General features: G+C 41.9%; 1 protein-coding gene across 12 annotated transcripts in view; it reads right to left on the reverse strand.

The window, feature by feature from the left end:
- hspg2 (heparan sulfate proteoglycan 2) overlaps nt 1-12520 on the reverse strand; it is a 98609-nt gene extending 86089 nt beyond the window's left edge. For all 12 annotated transcript variants that reach the window (XM_084366346.1, XM_084366344.1, XM_084366336.1 and 9 more), the window contains exon 1: nt 12104-12520. In XM_084366346.1, the coding sequence (XP_084222472.1) occupies nt 12104-12172 (69 nt within the window). In that variant the 5' untranslated portion in view covers nt 12173-12520. The remainder of the gene's footprint in view (nt 1-12103) is intronic.
- Nucleotides 12521-20379: the final 7859 nt, after the last annotated feature.

Consider the following 20379-nt stretch of genomic DNA (forward strand, 5'->3'; position numbering starts at 1 on the left):
GGACATAAAAGATTCTGCACTGATGCCGCAGCAGAGCATAATCAGGAGTGTGCATCCTACACAAAATGACAGTCTACTGATGTTAATTGTGGATTTTTTCAGTCTTGGCTGGACAAAAAATGTTAGTTATTTTGCTAACATCACTCTCCTGAATTGTGGAGGAACATTAAGCTAAAGTTAGTTTTTACATGTCGAGAGATATGATGATGGGAGGAGGCGGATTTTATGAACTTACTGGGAAACACAAACTGGGCAAATGTCTGCAACCATAAAGAATACAGCAAGCATACTGAACCGTTCTGCATTTGAATCGTTGGCAGGTGAATCCGAGCCGAATCTAATCGTCAAGATTCCCATATGCATATTTTACCTAAAGCGTGTGTTGATTCAGGGTGCTTTGAAAAGAAAGGTTCAACAGTCTTTCTGTCTCTGAAAGAGGCCTTTGATCAGCAACAGGCAACAAGACAGAACAGATCTGCAGCAGGATATTTACAATGCTTATATTTAAATTGTTGTGTACAGTAAGCCTTATGTTATGGGATGGTAAATGATATCAGGGGGAACAAGCGCCACCTCAGGGCTGCAGCACTAGACACAGCACCCAGGGCCGATCAGACCCTAATCTCTGCCTGTCTGGTCGGCCTGTTCTAAACAACAAATAGCCATAAAACTCTCCTTTCATTCTTCTATTATCTCCTGCAGATCTTGTTTTCCATTATCCCAGCACCAGGAAAGCCTTGGTGAAACAACAGCCTGAACTTAGCCATGTGGTCAAAAGGCAAGACTGATGTCTGTGCCAGAGAATCTGACTGCAGTCTGAAGTCGAGTGTTTGTGCCAAACTTTAGCCCCAGCGTGCCCCCCCCCCACCTACACCCCTTGTACCCATGACAGGGTCATAATAGAGCCTCGGCAGGTGGAGCCTGGTAGGGAAGACTGGGCCTCTTCGTCTTGGCACAGCTGATAGAGCCTCCTCTATGCGCTCATAGTCCACATAAATCACACAGGCCCTCGGTTCAGGGGAAGAACCATTTAATTATCCCTTTTAAAGCAATAATTGCCTGACTTGGCTGGAGGTGCTGCCTGCATGAAGATGAACAGAAAGGCAAGGCCTTCACTGTCTCCGACGAACATCAAGGTCACGTCAAGATCTGTAATTTAGATTAGTAACTCCCATATGTGTACCTATAAAAAGAGATCAAAGAATGCGATCTTGAATGGACAAGTGTCAAAATTCGACCAATATCGTAACAGCTGTGCGCTGAAAATCTGCAGCGCTCGACAGCTGCTGTTCCCATCGCTCGGTCTCGAGTGATGTGGTGTTGTAAAGGCACTGTTGGTGGTCACCAGCTACTTACTGTAAACTGTATGTCTTCACTGAGAATACAAGGTGACTCATGTTTCCACAGAAGTTCAACAATGCAAAGTGTGAGACACACGGTGATGAACTTTCGATTGGATTTCAAAACTGCCTTTTTCCCAATAAGTCTGCACATCCGTTGGCGTCTCTCTCTCCGTGTGCCATCTCTGATCCAACAGTAAGCTGTAACTTTCAGAAAGTATATAAACAAGCCTTTAAGCTAAGTATTTAGATGAGTCCTCATTCCGAGGGATCAACAGATGGTTTGGGCGGAGAGAAAATTATATGCAGCCACTTTAGTCTGAAACCACAGAAATTCCCCTCGCCTTACCAACTGTTTTACAAGGCCTGCCTTCAGCTTCAATAGGCCTGCCAGGTAGTGGGGTAGACGTGCATAATGTCAAGCCTCCGGGCACATGATGGATGCTAAGCTACTTTAGTCTGCTTTAGGTGGGGTGGTTAAGGAGTGTTTGAAATTCTTTGTATTGAGCTGGCAATACTCTACAAGAATAAAGATAGAAATCTGAAATCCTTCTCAGCTTGTCCCTGACGGTGATCTGGATCAGCCTCGAGAGGAGTGTATTTGAAAATGATCCGTAGGCTCAATTGTGATGACTGTTTCGAGCAGCATACAAGAAGCTGTGATTTTAATCTAGCGAAACGCTCAAACCACCAACAGGGTTCACATTCCTCTCCTATCAGTGGCTTCGGGGTTTTTTTTCAGTCCCACAACTTCTCACACAGAAGTGACTGTTTGCTGCTGCTGCTGCAACTTCCAAACCTATTCACCACCTATACACCACATCAGCTGTGAGACGCATCCAGTATGTATAAAAAATACTAGAAACTAAAGCACTGGGCGACCGACCGTTCTCTAAACCCTTCCCCCGTGGAGACATTGTCCAATCATAGCTTAGCAACCATAACTGAGTACGGCAGGCCTGTCAAACTTTAGATGAACTGGTGTGCCCGGAGCCGTAGTAAGAGCAATAAATAGAGTTTGGAGAGCGGTGTCATTTTTTTTAGACACAAGAGCAAATAAAAAAGGATTTTACAGAGTTTGTTGGCTGCAATCATTAGCATGTCCGGCTAGCTTGTGAACTAGCTACAGTAGAGTTATTTCCAAGGCCAAGAAAATCATCAAACTACAGTCGTTTGTGTGTTTCACGGTTATATTGTAATAAAAACCCCATTTACATGTTGTTTGTGAAGCCTGTCCTGGATGCTATCAGGATTTTGGCTAACGTTACAAATAGGTATTCAAGCTAAACAGACAAACTTTAGGATTAAATCTTAAACAAAGGTTGGTTCTTTCATTTTTTCTTGATCATATTTACAGTGTGCTGACTTTTTGCCTGGGTCATGCAGCTTTAGCATCAGTCTTTTAGCACAATAAGTATGTAGCTATTAATGGCAGGCCTATATTTAAGAACCTCTATATTTAAAACAAAAGTCAGCTGGACCATTTAAAGGTCAGCTGGAGACGGGAGCGTTTTAGACCAACTCGTAAAACCAACCATGATTTCAGCTGGAAAATTCAACGATCGCGAACGAGAGAAGAAGCCTGCTTTTGTTTGCCTTTGTCGGATATCCTTTATCAAAAAAGGGTCCATTGTTTAAAAAAAATTACAATGAATTAGTCGTAACAAACGTTGGCCACCGTTATGTGTGCCATGTGAGAAGTGGGAGTGGCCTAGCAAACAGCCAATTACAAAGTTTCAGTCGTAGCAACAGGTCAGGCTTATGGTATGTTTGTTTTTTTTGGTTTAAAGTCATAAAAAAATATCATATTCCATGATTTAATGAATCAAAAATAACCAAATATGGTGTATTAGTGTGTCACGTCTGATGCATCCAAAGAGCCACATATGCAGAACCCTGGTGATGAATGTTCTGCCTCATTTATACGGGTCTCTTTGATTTGGTGTGAGTAATATTTACTTTTCATTAAAAATACAGTATGTGAATGAGTGTGTGGCTTTGTGTGTCTGAATCAAAGACTTTTTTTTTTCCATGACAACACAGTTTGGCTCTTGGCGTGGAACACTGCATCTTCAAAAAGCAGCAAACCTGGATGGAAAATATTTCCAACCAAGCACGTCTGCTCGGTCGAAACACACTGTGAGGGAAATTCGAAATATCACATTCTAGCTGAGAGAGGAAAATAAAAACAAGGGCTTGTACTTTGCCGTAATTAAGTCCAGGGGAATTCATTAATCCTTAGTTCCAGCTTGTTTCTTGCCAAGTTATACAAACTTCTGTGCAGCTTTGCAACCAGCTGACTGACGCCCCGAATTAAGTAAGTCTCGCTGTGCATGATATAAAAACCCTGCGATAAAAGCCTTCATTACTTCACTGCAAGAAAAGAAAGCCTGCATGGGGGATGTTTGAAGATTGTATTGTTGAGATATGAACACAGAAAAAACAAGAGTGACTACAGATTATGGGGATTTTCGAATATAAACATAAAAGATTGAAGTAGGGAAAAGTGAGTGTGGGGGTTGGAAAAACAACACAATACACTGGGGTATTTCTTTCAGCATATATAGAGCAGGACATCTGACATGCACACAGGAAAGCCTGAATAAACTTTGCTTCAGGGGGAAGTGGGGTCCTCTTGTCCTGCAGATAATTCCAGGTTTCATTTCCCCGACAGGATGGTGACTCAGCAAGGGACAAAAGTTTTTAAACCATCACAACCCGCCGCACCAAAACAATGGGCTGCCGGCAAACCTCTTAAACCACGAACTCGTTTGCTTTCAGCTCTAAAAATATCTCATCGCGGAGCCAATCACTTGTCTTGGATTTGTAACTGGAGAAGGAGACAATCAGGTGTGTAGGAATACGATCTGAATGCCAGTTTACCACCTGTGCAAGGACTCCGACGAGCTGTAAGCGACCGAGCAGATAGAGGAAAAGGACAACGACAAAGAGAGAAAATTCCTGTGAGAACTCAAAGCGTCTAAGTGTGTGAGTGAGGATGTGTGTTTAACAAAGTAAAAGACTTGTTATGTCTCGTGGGACGGCAGCTGACATGATAACACAGACCAGACCGGCGCAGCTCTCCTGAGGGCCTCTGCAGCCTCGGTGAGGGGCACGGTGAACTGAGAACTTCCCAAAAACCAGAGGCAGTATGGCTCATATGTTAACAGTGGCTCTGAAGGATGACATTTTCTAGCAGTTCACCTGTTGCTATATTGTGCGTTATGTCTGTAATGGTCAACTTGGAGCTCAAAGGGACAATGGAACGATTTTAACTGGAACGTAGCATTAAAAACCCAAAAAAGACGCTCACTACGCTCTACGCCCCTTATAAGACGGCTGTCACGTGTTTGTTTCAGTAGCTGTAGATAGCTTGCTAATAAAGCTAACGTCAGCTTAATGAATCAGACGAAAACACTGTCTTCAGGCTGGCTTTTTCATGTTTCTTGTCTCGAACTCGATCTTAAAAACAAGACTCGTGTAGAAGGGGTCTTGAATATACACTTGGTGGCTAACAACACAATATTGTGCTAAAAAGACAGAGGCTAAAGCTAACAGAGTCACAGACACAGAGTCAGCACCCTCATAAGTTGATGATCCATGTTAAAGAGAAAAAAAAGCACATACAGCTAGTTAGTCCTCTGAGTGTGACTATTATTTCCTTTTCCATTTGCTGTGTGTTTCTACTTTTAGGATGATGAGTTCGGCAATATCTATTTCAGATAATGACTTTAGCTGATGCGAGCTTGTGTAAACCGCATGTTTTGGTCTTATGCCAAAATATTGTTTATGCATTGCACATTTAATTGCATACAGTCAGCAGGCAAGTTGAGGTGGGGGGGATCAGGGGGGATGCCACCTCCCTCGTTAGCAAATTGCAAACCTCTCCATACCTAGTATGAAGAAGAGCAGGGGCTGATGGGTTGTGTAGTTCGATGTAAGTCCAGTCTGCCTGACTTTTTGCGCTCATTCCTGCCCTACTTTCATTTTCATCTGGGATCTGTAATATTGTCTAAACTTTAATCCATTAATACTCAATTATATACTTTACTGTAGCCTTTATATTCTGTAGAGTGGTGTCGTCTTAATGATCAAAGTAAGAAGAAGCAACACATAGTCGCTGAAGTGTGTGAGGATCATAGAGGGACACTGATGCCTGTTATATTCCTATAATATGTCTAAAAACTATATATTTTAGGGGAGACATGACTACAGATATGGTTTTTACAATAAGGTTGGGGTTATATAAGGGTTAGGCCCCTTCCCCTGTTAAAAAATAACAAATCACCTACTACATCATAAGAAGAAACAACATTCAGCTCTTGCTCCTCAGCTCTGGTGTTCAAACCTTTCATTTGTGAAGTCATCTAATTAGAGTCCTGAAGAGCAGCAATCTTGTACGACTGCCCTCAGAACAAGCCCATGAATTAAATAAAGGTTAGCAGAAAGGGGAAGTCAGTGTTTTCCCCCCGTATTTACTTTTCACTGAGCCATTACACCCATAAGCCTGCGAAATTCCACTTTGCCGACCTCCCTCTGTGAACATTAAGGGTTTAACAACAGCTTAGGCAAATTTGCATCTTCTTAAGGTTACAATAAAGTCTCGCAGAGACAGAAAAGCCTTAGTCTGACACAGGTAGAGACTTGTTGTACAGTAGGGAGGAAGCGGAGGCAGGGAGTGAGAAATCATCAGCTCTGATAAGACACCAGGGTGGGATTTCTTATAAACACTTCACGGGATGTGAGGGTCAAACCTGCTTTCAAAAGACAATGGAGGAGAAAAAAAAGAATGATAGCATTCCTTTAGCAAACTTAAGTACCCTGGAAAAAAAAAAAATCTGTTCACAACACACAAAAACGTCTTTGGTTGAAAAGGGCAGCAACCTCCCCCATCAGAGCAGCTGTATAAGTTGGGAGGAGACCATACAAGACAATGCAGCAGAATGCCCAAGTGACTTCACATCAATGCCGCCTAGCAAAGACAATGGCAGACTCAATAGGGGCACAGACAACTATGGAGCACCTTCAAAGGGGAAAATGCAATACAGTTAACTTAGCATTTCAATGAATCTCTAATGAGCGCGAGTCGGGGTGCAGCCTGGGAAAAGAGCCTGGTGGTACAATGTGAAAAAAGATTGAGGAAAGGCTGTTAAAGATGAGGAAATCAGTCAGAGCCTGTGCCAGTCTATTACAGGCTTTTGTTCCTCTTATCAAGCTGAGAGCGAGTGTTAGATTTAAAGCTCACTGTTTCCAGAGGAGCCGGTGTTGAAGTGCTTCCAATGAACGACCTGCTCGCCGCTCATTAATACAAAAATAAGTAAAATCCCCAAATGACATTAAGAAAAATGCTTTTTTTTCTCCGAACTGAACCACTTTTCCAAATAATGATCATTAATTTTCCCGACTTAACATCGTGAGGGAGAAATATTGGAGGACTGTGATTTGTGGCGCCACAAATAGTTTCTGACGATTAGCTGTTTTTTATTGCTTGCGGTGTAGACTGCCGTGTGTCCTCGAGACATCCTGTGACCTCAACATGAACTCTGTTGGATTTATTGCATCTTTTAGCTGCACAGCGCAGGAATGAAGAGTGAAATATATACTCAGAAAAGGCGCCAAAGGGGTAACTGACATCGTACGACATGGACAATGAACGTGCTATTCTAGTGAAACTTGCCAGGAGATCCTTTCTGTACGTGGACGACTACAAAGAGAGTTTACTAAAAGGCAAAAATCCAGATATTTGGTAGTAATTTACTTTATTCTTGCCCACAGGCACTGCAGTAAGTGAGCGATTGGGCCTCACTGGGCCTGTTCAGTTAAAGGATGTCCACTTTGATCACTGGACCACACCGGCTTCCTGCCACACAGTCATATTTAACAAGCATCGTAGAATAAAAAGAAAGAAAAAACATTTTATCTCATTCCGTGTTTGAGGTGTGTTGAATGCGCTGTGTTATCAAAGCCGAAATGAATGACAGGTGTGTTAATCAGAGCGGTTTCATGGCTTAAAAAGAGGGAAATACTAAATGAAACATTTCTTCCACATAAAGCTCATAAACTGCGGTCTGAAACAAAAGCCATCCACTGGCATACACTTCAGAGCGAGGGAACGTAAATGTGCGAGGAGCTGTGAATGGAAAGAGTGGGACTCTAGTTACAACAGGCACTACTTAAGAGTATGTGTGCTCATGTCAGCACATGCACAGCGTTGCTGCTGTACCAGCTGAGGCGCAGCTGTGTTTGGAGTCGGCTCTCCTGTCCGACACGGACACGCCGGGCATGAAAGAGCGAAGCTGCCGCTGCAGCCGCGGAGCGCAGTGTCTATTGTGAGAAGAGATTTCTTTGTGCATGTGTGTGTCTGTGTGTGTGTGAGGGTGTGTCCGAGGCGAGTGTGATGAATATATTGTGTCCATCTTTAAGGCTTTGATGCATCTCTGCCACCTGAACATATCACACCGATCTCTGAGGTTTCAATAAAATACAATTCCCTCATTGAATACATAATAATCAAGTAATACAGACTCTGGCATTCACTGCAGTCTGCATGGGAGCCAAGGACAAAAAAAGGAAAGGCATTCTAGCTTGGGTGTGAGGGCGCACTGTGGATATTTAAAGGACCATGCCAATATATTTGGCTTTCAGTCTGTTTATATCTTCAGTTAAATGAATGAAAGCATATGGCTGCCTGGAGGGGAGCAAGTGGCACAGGCACAAGAGGATTTTTGTCACTAAACTTACATTTCTGACATTGTTACAATATCAATATTCAGTACCACGTTCGATACCACAGGGAAAAAACTGACACTACATTGAGGACATACAATTTAAGGTTTTTAGTAAAATATACATATGATAAGACTGGAGGAAGTGAGGCTATGTGGGCCCTAAAGAGGTGCATGTGTCAACTCGCTTTCGGAGAGGAGAGTGAAAAAAGGCGGCTCGTATTGGTGTAACAATACTGTATATTTACTACACTGCTTCTAAATATACTCAGCAACAGGCTGAAATAAAGCCAAACTTGGGCTCTGTAGAAAAGCAAAAATGCACAAACTGAAAAGGAATATTTTCAGTGTAACAGTAGAGGAACAAAAAATAAAGACAGTGGGTAGCAAGTGTTGAACAAACGCTTGTACTGGAGTGCCAGACTTTATTGGAATAGCTGCTCTGTACACAAGGACATGTTCAACTGCACTCACAAATTAAAAGTGAAAAGTTTGGGAAACTGTGCAGTGGGAGCTAATCCGGGCTGTGAATAAATCACCAGGAACCCCCTGCTGAACTGAGAAACAGAGTCAGGTTCAGAGTCCTCACCTCTCTGACCTCTATACCGGCCCAAGTCACACCTCACTGCAGAGTCAACAAATGCCAGCCTTCCGGCCTGCGCTCCATATGTGCCAATGTGCTCGAGGAGGGGGCGAGCCACTTCAGTGCTGCATTGTCCCATCAGCCAGGATGGCCTCTCTCCTGGGGCTATAATTCAACAATGCAATGTTTACTGAACCCAGTCTTCAAGCAATTATGTGAATGGGACTGGCGGGGGCAGACCTTCCCTACTGTTCAAACTTTGGAGTGGAGCTGGTGTTTGCGCTGCTGTGCTCTGCAGCTCCACAGAGTCCTCATCGACTCTCAATGGGAATTAAGCACCAGGTAGCCGGGGCGCCACACAGAGGGACGGACCGCCTCGCCTGGTCTATACATCACCCATGACAAACTAAATAAATAACCAGATCAAGCTGTTGCTGCAGAACACTTAGCATCCGATGAATGACACACGCTCTGCAGACTATATAGTCATAGGAATCCAGGCCGCCCTTCCCCCAACCCCAGTCCAACCCCCCCCAATGAAGTCAAGGGACACTTATGACAGTCTATACTGGGACGGATCTCCGTGCCAAAATTGTCTGTGGTGGTGCTCACAGTTGGTCTGATGTCATACATCAGAAAACAAAGTGGCCTCACTCTCATAAGTAAGACCAGAAGTGCAGACCACTGGCCTCATCAGTCCATTTCTGTACTTGTAAATCACGACTATGAGAAGACGTTTCTGCAGGTTTTTACTGAATATCAAGCTGTAAAAACAGTCCACCTGGATAATTTCTCACACTTGTACTGCTGGTGGTTCACAGCAGGTTACGGGGGAACTCATTTGTGATGGAGAGCTCTTACCCACCGTGAGATTTTATTGGCTTTGATTGTTTGAGTTGATGCGCATGACCCTGACATTCCAGCGGGCGAGAGAGGAGGGCCCGTAGTAACACCAGTACGTGTGCTTAATTGAATCAAGGGTCAGTCCGCCTGTTGCAGTTCAATGTCATAATGCAAGAAACAGATGCTTGCGGTTCCAGATAATTCAATTACGTCTGTATTGTTGGCCCGGTAGTCAATCAACGCTGGGGGTTATAGCGTAGAGGCCATCTCCTGTTACCTTCCAGGGTCGGGACACCAGGGATGAAGATAGCACTCTGGGGAACTGGGTAGCTCTTGTGGATCGATGATATTAAAGATACATAACTCGGCTTTGAGGATGCAGGTAATACAGCGTCGGTCTCGACTCTGCGGAGTGATCGATCATGTCATCCACAGGAAAGGGCTCGGCGCTCGATAGCATGTCACCGCTGGATGTTAGATATACCTCGGAGCCGTCAACACTATAGCTTTTCAAAACGTCGGGGAATATTACGGCTCATACGCTCCGCATCCAGCAGGTGAGAGATTTATGTCTGCTGGCCACCGCGACTATGCCCCCATCATTCAAAAAAGGCTTCGCTCCAGATCAAATCAACACAGAGGAGTCACAGATATCTCAGCCACGACAGCTCTGTTTATTGGAGGGCATAAAGGTGAGAGAGCAGACGGGATCTCTAGCTGGTGGGAGGGAGGGGGAGTCTATTCTCAGCAGGGAGGCGACGCTCATCCTCTATATGATTCATACAGCAGATATAGCTGAGCACATATACTTAAGACTGGAGTATTATTAATTACAGAAGAGTGAAGACCTTACAGTGCATGGGCAGAACTCTAGAGCTGAAGTTAGTGGACAGAAGGTTAATTTGCAACGATTTTGATGACTCAATTAAGTCACTCATGAAGCAGAAATGTGATGTGAAGTTAAATATATGGGGTTTGGGATATTGGTTGGACAAAATGAGCAGTTTGAAGACATAATCTTGCGCCCCCTAAGCATTTTGTGGACTAAATTATGAATTGATTTATGGAAAAAATAATCAGCAGTGAAAATAAAGATAGTGACAGTCCTGCAGTATACTAAACATTAGTCTGCAGGCATCAGAAACTTAACTTCATTAATTTTTTTTTAGACCTTTTCGAGATCATTTTTAACCAAAAACCAAACACAAATCATATTTTTCTTATTCAGTCATTGCAGGTGAGTACAAAGGTAAGTAGTGGTCCCGTGCAGGGGTGAGACAGGTTTATCTACAAGTGCAAGTATAAGGTAAAAAGAAAGTGTAATGTTGACTGTCACACAGAAGAGCTTGACTCATTTGGACATAAAAAGATGGATAATTGAAATTAGATTAAATGTGTGTGGTTATAACAACCTCATAAACTCAAATGTAAGACTATTTAATGACGTTTAAGCCTCATATTTGCTTATAAAACTGAATTTAAGGCGTTTCCAGACTTTTTAAGGACCTGCAGACACGTTGTAATAAAACCGGAGGATGCAACTTAGGAAGAAATCCCTAATATGGTGCATTCTCCCAACTGCAGGAGGATGAGGGCTGTGATTTTGGTTAATAATCTAAAGCGCCGTCCCTTTTGTTCTCATCTTTCTTTCTTTCTTCATCTTTCTCTTATTCAATCATCGCAGGTGAGTACAAAGGTAAGTCGTGGTCCCATGCAGAGGTTGGGTTTGGTTAATCTTGGTTTTGCCGACAGGTAAGTGCAAGTATGAAGTAAAGAGACAGTATGAGGTTCAGTGATCGGAAAAACGCAGAAGAGCTTGACTCGTTTTTACAAAAAAAAGCAAAAGATGGAAAAAATTTAATGAGATTAGATGTTTGTGTAAATTAAGACTTCATAAATTCACATTTCTGACCACTTAATGACTTTTAAGGCATCACATTTGTTTATAAAGCTGAATTCAAAGCATGCTGAGACCTTTTAAGGACCTGCAATAAAACAAGAGGATGCAGCTTAGAAAGAAATCCCCAATATGGTGCTTCTCCCAACTGCTTTTGTCCCCAGATACTTTTATTCTGAAGGACTGATTCATTAATAAGAAAGAAGTCAGTCTGAGGACACAAGACACAGAAAGTAATACATGCACGTTTTCATATACAGTACTCTTTGCACCTCCGTGCATGTGTAATGACAAAACAGTCAGTGTGTGCAGTGAGAAGTGCAGCCTGGCTAAGTTTTGAGCAGCTTTGGGGCTGTACAGGACTGCAGGGAGACTATGAATAGCTTTGTTTCTATGGACAAACTTAGCTTGAGCTTCACTCAACAGCAGGATCTAGTTTGTCATATTACTTCTAAAAGCATCTTTACGGTGCATGCTGATATGACTGTGTGGGGCAGGAATCTGTTCCGCAGCCACCGCTTTGCATGTGCACCAGCGGACCCGCACTATTTACTGAGCATAAATAGCAACATAAACACATGCCTCTGTCTTCTGCCTGTAATAGGACATAAAAAGCAATGATTTGTTACTTTGACTTGACCTCTGGGGGGCGAATAAGTGCGGCTGAATGAAAGATTTTTTTTTTTTAAAAAGTAAGAGAGAAAGTTTGACTTACAGTCACCAGCTGGCATGTGAGTATCAAAGAGAGGATAAGTCCACAGATCGAAGTGGCCGGAGTGCCCATTTTTCCTCCAACCCAGCGCCGGCTGCCAATGCTGGGGGAAAAGGAACCACACAAAAAAAAAAAAAAAAAAAAAAAACAGAGCCGAGGTCCTTCACTCCTCCTGGCCACTGGAGCGGTGTGATGTCTGCACCTTTTTCACACTTTTCTTCTCTGTGAAGGAACCCGACTGCTCCTCTGCGTCCCGCGCCCGGTGGGACTTCATCAACAGGTAAAGCGGATCCTTTTACGCGCTCGTTTTTCTCGTTAAAAGCGTCGGAGAGAGGCTCCAAAAACTCGCTTCTTCTTCTTCTTCTTCTTCTTTCCCTCCCCGTAGCGCACCGAAACTTGGGACTTGGTGTGGGCTAAACGCAGTCTTGTAAAGTCACTGGGAAGTCCTGAGCTGGGATAGAGAGGGGGAGAGGAGGGAGGGAGAGAGAGAGAGAGAGAGAGAGAGAGAGAGCTGCAGGAAAAGTAAAAGGCGGAATGGAATTCAGGGAGTGCTGAAAGAGAAGACAGCTAATCCCGGTGTGGGGAGACGCCACCGCGCAGACCCATGATGGCTCCACGCATGAACACACACTGCTCACGTGCGCCCACTGCGCAGAAAACACCATTATTCTCCTCATGTTGTAAATAAAGTCTGTGTGTGGTGCAGGAGACACTGAGGTGTACTCAGTTACTCCACTACAAGTAAAAGTACTCCATTTGTAATTTCAGAGTAAAGGTGTTCAAAGTAGGTCATTTAGACAGAATGACCCTTTTAAAAGTTTTAATATTTACTATAAGTATAGGAAGTGATTGAATGTAACTAAGTACTTTTACTCAAGCTACTTTATACTCCACTACACTACACTCTGGAGGCAAATATTGTACTTTTTACTATTTGATGACTTTAGTTACAGCTACTTTTGGGTACTTTTTACAATACTGGACCTAAGTATAGAAAGTAACTAAATACATTTGCCAGGTATTGTATGTAAGTACAGTTTTTGTCTGGCTATGGTACTAAATATTGAACTTATCACAGTGGTGGGAGTATTGACACCTTTTACCTTTTTATTAAATATACTCCGGTACAAGTTAAAGTACTCCGTTCATTATTTCAGAATCAAGGTACGTAAAGTAGGTAAGTGTTCAAAATAGGTCATATTTTGGTATTTGCTTTAAGTATAGGAAGTGATGGAATGTAACTAAATACTTTTACTCAGGTACTGTACTGAAATACAAATTTGAGATACTTCACTTGAGTATTTCCATTTTCTGCTACTTCATACTTCCACTCCACTTCATTCTGGAGGCAAATATTGTAATTTTACTCACTACAGTTACTAGTTACTTTTCAGATTGCATGCTGATTATTTGAACACAATATCTGTACATTTACTCAAGAATGTACATTTGCTAAGGTATTGTATGTGAGTACAGTTTCAGCCAGTCTATGGAATGAATTGTTGATTACTTTTACTTTCATTTGTTACTGTACTACATTTGTGTTTTTACTTTAGTATTATTATTTTTTTAACGCAGGACTTTTTACTTGTACGCAAGTATTTGTAATCTGGTATTGCTACTTTTTACTTAAGTTCTTAGTACTTTTCCCACTGTATACTGTATATTTAGGCCATTATTGGAGCATAACTTGTGATGTATCAACCTAAAATGCATTCATTGTTGCCATGGTTGAGCTGATTACACAACGCATCATATTTTTATAAACAAAGCAGGAAGTTAATGTGCAATACCTTTATCTGGAAAGTAATCAGTAACTATCTCTGTCAAGATAAGGTCATGGTTTATCTGAAAGATCCAGCTCAACAAACTTTATAAGTCAACCAAAGAAGAGGAGATGTGATCCTCAGAGATCTGTCCTTTTCATTTGCCTGCTTCATGCCTGTAGAGTACTTTTCATGCCCTCGAGGCCCATTTCTTTCAAAGTCCTGCCTCACATTCCCTGAAACACAGTCCCACTTCACTCAGTGTTTTACTTAACAAAATTAATGGCAATTAAATGTTTTTATGGTCAGCTCATGGTCATTAACAGACTGAGATCCCTTTATTTTGGCTGAAAATAGAAGTGTTCTTGCAGACTTCATTAAAAAGGTATCGCCCCAGCGAGACACAGTATACTTGAGCATTAAGTGCCCTCTACTGGTGTTAGAAGAGGCACTACACCGAAGACTGAACTGACTTCTTCATGCAGTCGATACAAAGGGCCAACTCAAGAATCAACTAAAATTAGAAACACAATTAACTTTCCAAAAATAAAGCCACATGCAGAAACATGTGTCAGGACTGAAGTCAGGAGCTGTGTGGAGGCCTGTTTGTCTGTGTCCATTCATTGTGTAAAGAGCGGACTGTAACACTCAGAGATGTGAGAGAGCAGCTGTTTGCTAATTAAAAGCTCAACCCTGAATAGAAATAGCGAGGAGCTGGTCTTATTTGCTCACCAAAATAGGCTCAACAGGAGACGACCACAATGGGCTTATCACGATGGATGGTGTGGGATGAACGTAGCACCTGTGAGGTCTAATTAGACGACAAAGGATGTGTCATTTAAATTTTGATATAACTGATTGGATATGTAACACATATATAATGATAATGTCCATGTATGTCTCACACACGTATGCTTATAGATTTGTTGTAGCTAAAAGCAACAATGGAATGTAACTTATTACATTTATTCAACTGCTGCACTTAAGTATAATTTTGATGTGCTTGTATTTTACTGGAGTATTTCCATTTTCTGCTACTTTATACTCCACTCCACTACATTTTGATTGATAAGTTTAGTTACTAGGTACTTTGCAGATTACATGCTGCATCAGAGCCAACAAACCACTGATTTCAATAATCGGCCGACCCATAGTGTAGATTATGTACCAACATGTAAATATATGTATAACTTTACAGGACAAAGGATGTCGTTCACTGTACAGATTGTAAACTGAGGCAATGTGATTGTGATTTTAGGCTATATAAATAAAATTGATTTGATTTTGATTTGATTTTACATTTGCTTGTACTTTCAATCCATGCATAAGGGGCAGCTGTGGCTCAGGGGTGCTGCCAACGTCTTGTTATTGGAAGGTTGCTGGTTCGATTCCCCTGGTCTGCATGTTGAAGTGTCCTTGGGCAAGATACTGAACCCCAAAACTGCTCCTGACGTGCTGGTCCGCACCTTGCATGGCAGCCACTGCCATCAGTGTGTCAATTACTGTAAGTCGCTTTGGACAAAAGTGTCTGCTAAATGTGAATTAAGAAAATTACTTTTGATACTGAAGCATATTTAATATCAGATACTTGCTTTTACCTATACTTAAGTATAACTTTGGGTACTTTTTACAACCCTGCATATAAACTCACCAACATCATACACATTGTTATTTTTACTGCATTCTCGTCACTTGATTCAAAGCTTTCAAATAGGCTGATGAAAACATGTGACCCAGCTACACTTCCTGGTTTTAAAATCTGGCACAATTGATTTGTTTTTTTTAACCTGTGTTTATTCAGGGAGGGTTCACTGAGAGCAATGCTCTCATTGTCAGGAACGCCCTGATCACATTCAGACCTGGAAGCTGCTCAGTACAACCGCAGTCTGATCTGCCCGGCCACTGGGCTGCTGCACTGAACGGTTGGGGTTGGTCAAGGGCACCTCAGTGGTGAAGATGAGGGAGGGGGGAGCACCTCCTTTCACTTTCTACCACCCAGATTCATCCTTCCAGTCCAGGGAATTGAACCGGCAACCCTCTGGTTACATGCTCGCATTTCTTACCTTTAGGCTTTAATTGCTTTAAAAGCACTGACATCGGGGAATAGATGGATACCCGACTGGCTAATAGTAGGAAAATGGTTACCAAAATGGGGTTTGGACCTCTGTAACTGTTCACAAGATAAATCTTGGGGGTCACAAGATGGATAATAAGAGATTAAGACAAACAAAAGTCTAACTTTGCTTGATTCTTGCGAATGAGTTGATCATTTTACGCCTTTTATTATTGACATTTTCATGCTGAGCTGGTCACAATTGGTAACAGTATACAGGGGATGACAAGGTATTAAAAGTTTTTTTATTTTTAGAGGTCACAAGCCAAAACATTTTGAGAACCATGCCCTTATTTCAGAGTCTGAATCACAAATAAACTGCAGGCCTCAGAGCAGCTGTTTGTTCCTCTGTTCTTTTGCCTCTTCTCAAACACCGCACAGAAATCATTTCTGCTCTTTGACTGCGAAATGCATACTGGAGGCATCTCACTGACCACAGTGGTGTGATTTAGGGACTCCTCCCTTGTCTCCTGTCAGCAGAAAAGTCCTGGAAAAACTGTGTCAAACATGTTTAGTATAAACTGTCTCAACCCATTATTATAGGTCCCGAAACCAAGGCAGCATTCAACAAAATGTCGAGGATACCGCGGCATCCTCGAGTCCCGCGGACACTGGCCATTTCCTGTGTGACTCACAAACACCATCTATAGTGTTTGGAGTTTTTGGAGCTGTTTAACTAGCATGCCTGCAGTACATGTTGCCCCCAAAAAGTCTTGATTAATCCTGTGAAGAACACAATGTAATAAAAAAAAGTCCTATTTTCTCTTTGTCTGAAGTTCTCTGGCTTCAACACATGTTGGGTAGGGAGAGTTGGATAAACTAGAGGAGCAAATAATCAAATCCAGATATCAAAGTCAAGCTTATCGAAGAGCTTTATGTCACTACTGAGAGACGACTTCATCCATCAGGGATGATCCATCATTATATAAAGTTTAGGAGCGGTCTACAAGCACAAGCCAAATCTGATTGACTGGTCATATTCCCACATATTCAGCCATCAGCTATGACGATTAACATGTCAGATGACTCACTCTAGCTCTGTGTTTTACATGAGAATAGCTGAAGCACAGTACGTGTTGCCAAATAGAGCTGGACAGCTGGAGGAAACAGCTGTGAATATGAGCGACACATCAGCCAAAGAATATGAAATGCTTCCGCTCTCAGTGGGGTTCAACGCCCTCGGACTCTCACACACATGAAGTTATACTGGAGGCGGACAGGCAGGAGTTTCTTCCCCGTCTTTTATTCAGCTGATGTATATGATTCATATCTGTCCTAGTCTCCACCCTCAACTTGAGCAAATAATTAGAGGAGTTTATTGACGAAAACACGTCTGAAAATCTCCCAATGTTAAAGGTGCCTTTATCTGGATCTTTATCCTATTTTAAATTAACAGTATGTTCACTGTTAGCTACCTCCTCCACTGAACTGGGTTCTCCCTGCAAATGTTGTTGAGCTAAAGTCACTTTACTTTTTTCAAATTTTTTTGAATATTATATACCCAATAATATTGATTGTACATCTCATAGTTTTGATTTAGCATGGGAATATTTCTTCTAGGCTGAATGTCAATGTTTTTTTTCTCTCTAAACGGCATCAGTGGGCTTCCATAACATCCTCCCCGTTTGAACTGCCCAAGTGTGTGATGGTCCCACATTCAGCAGCATCAGGTTTGATATGTTTTGATACTAACGTTAGCCATTTTAGAGACCTCCGCAAAGCTAAGGTTAGAACTTGAACCCAGCTTAAGACTCATCTGGATCTGAACTTGAGGAGGTCAGAGAGTGGATTTTACATTAACACACAAAAACTGATGTTATATCAAATAGGTTTTCTCATTGGTCAGTAAACCAGCTTCATGCCTGTAGAGTACTTTTCCCCTTACTGGCATTTCTGAAACTTAGTTCCACACCACTCAACTTTTCTCTTAATAAATTAAAGGCAATCAAATCTTTTAATAAACAGCTCCTGGTCATCAGAGGACTGAGATACCCTTGTTCTGGAATAAAAGAGAACTGCTGTTCCCGACTTCATTAAAATTGACCTCTTTAGCTCAACTCACTGAGACTGAGCATTGAGTGCCCTCTGCTGGAGTTAGAAGGGGGATTACAGACTAAAATGAATTATCTATGCAGTGGATACAAAGGATACAAATCAAGCATCAAATATCAACAGAAACACAACAAACTGTGTTTCTGCTGAAATATGTAATGTAAACTCCTCAGAGCACACCTTAAACACAAATTTCAAAACAAATGTTCCTTATGAAGCTGAGATATCCTTACATTTAGTCCCTGATATGTGTCCAGAACACTAGATCCTACATTTCCCATAATGCCGTGTCTTTAAACTGTGTCTTTTGTCTGATAAATGCCTGTGTATTTCACTTCCTGCTTGTCCCCAGTTTTTATAGCAGACTTTTCATTATAAATTCTCCAATCTAAAGCCGAGATAACCACGATGCATTAGACTTTGGAACGATCCGACTGAGGCAAGAGCTTTTATTGTGAATGGCTTTCTTTATTGCAGTCATTATGGAAAGTAAAAAATTACCGGGCCTGTCTTATCTCAACAGAATGACACAGCATGATAACCCACAGCACGCATATTGGAAATAATCCTTCTTAGGTGGAGCTGCCAGTTCATGTTTGATTTGCTGAAATGTGAAGACAAGAGTTTGCTGAACAAACATGAGCTCAGAGTTTCAGATGGTTTAACTAATTAATAGAGAAGTAATGAGTCTACTTTTTAGTTCTTCTTGACTGTCAAAACAATTCAAAAAGAAAAGTTTTAATTTGGTTTGTCAATGCTCATAGACACATTGTGTAAAAAAGCTATTCTGTGTGAGCAACACACACACACACACACACACACACACACACACACACACAGATCAATTCAACTGACTTCCTGTAAATGGAGATGGGAGGAGACAACACTGACCATGTGATCCAGGCGCATGAAAACAAGGAAGCTGAAGAGGTTTAGTGAGTCAGTTCAGACTCTGTTGAGTCAACTGAAGACTGAGGCAGAGTGAGTGTTAACATTTTTATAATTTTACTGTCAAAATCTCTGAGTCTGTTTCCTCCGTGTGGACTGTTGTGGAAGGAAATGTTAGAATGAAGTGTTATTCATTTGTAGCTACAAAGTCATGATTGACATTAAAGAAAAGAAAAGAGTGTGGCCAGGTTTCATGACTGCATAGTGTGACTTGAACCTGTGACACCACTGTGTCGTAGTCTCCTGGTGTGCCACAATTATTTGTACCAATTCTAAACTCTTAAAAACCTTAAATAACCCAATCTAAACTGGCCAAAGTGACTGCTAAACAGTAAATCACATCATCAGCTCGCTTTAATGGAAGGATTTATTGTGAAGTAGTTGCAGGAAGTGTGAGTTTGTATGAACGACAAACTACAGGCACATCAGTTCATGTTTAATAAGACAGAATATTTATGAAAGCATTATTTTTTACTACAAACTGAATGTTGAATTCAAACAGAAAGGTATCAAACATTTCACAGTTCTCTGTGACCAGCTGAGGCTCTAGACAGTGTTTGCCTAATTTGGATGTTTAATAATCAATTTGTTTCTGTAGAGGAGCAGCTGTCCTGCTTCGGATAAGGACATCCTGATGGATCCAGTTGGTTGTACAGACAGTGCATCACCTCAAACTGGGACCAGTCTGCTTCATCAGAAGACTCCTTCTGTCCCCAGTGAACAAGAACTGGACTGCAGACAGCACTGTAAAGGTAAGACTGTACATCTAGCCTGCTACATTTCATTACATGTTGTTTATAAGTGTCATCAACCATGTGGCATACATCAGCCTCATCAAATTAGCTGAACGGCTCGTGCTACATTAAGTTTTCCAGCAAACAGCCGTGACTTTTTTGAGTGACAGCTGTGCCCCCATCATGGTTTGAACCATTCTCATTGTTAGTACCATTGACTTGAATTGGTTTCAAGAGTCTTCAGTAGCCAGTGAAGGGCACAGAGGGGCGGTGTAGAGGCTGTCGGTAAGGTTGGCTGGCAGATGCAAGCTGACCAGCCAGTAGTGAGTTGCAGTAGTGTAGCCACAAGTTGACAAGCTCTTCCTCGGGGAGGAAACAGTTCTGAGCTGTTACCAGGGCCGTAGCCAGGTTTTTAGAAACACTGAGGTGAAGTTATGCTAGGGGGGCCAAGGAAAAATTTGAAGACTGTAGTATAAATCTATGCATTTTAATGCATTTTGAGAGCAATGATAATCACTAAGGAAATAATGTAAGATCAGGAAAAATTGGACTAGAATTCAATTCAAGTCACAAATATGGCCAATTTTGGTAAAAATTGATTGAAATCTCCTCCACTGTCAAACAAATTGAGTAGAGGAGCACAACTTCAGTAACTGTGCTTTTTGG

This window comes from Pagrus pagrus (genome assembly GCF_965226575.1).
Source record: "Pagrus pagrus genome assembly, chromosome: 11".
NCBI lineage: Eukaryota > Metazoa > Chordata > Actinopteri > Spariformes > Sparidae > Pagrus > Pagrus pagrus.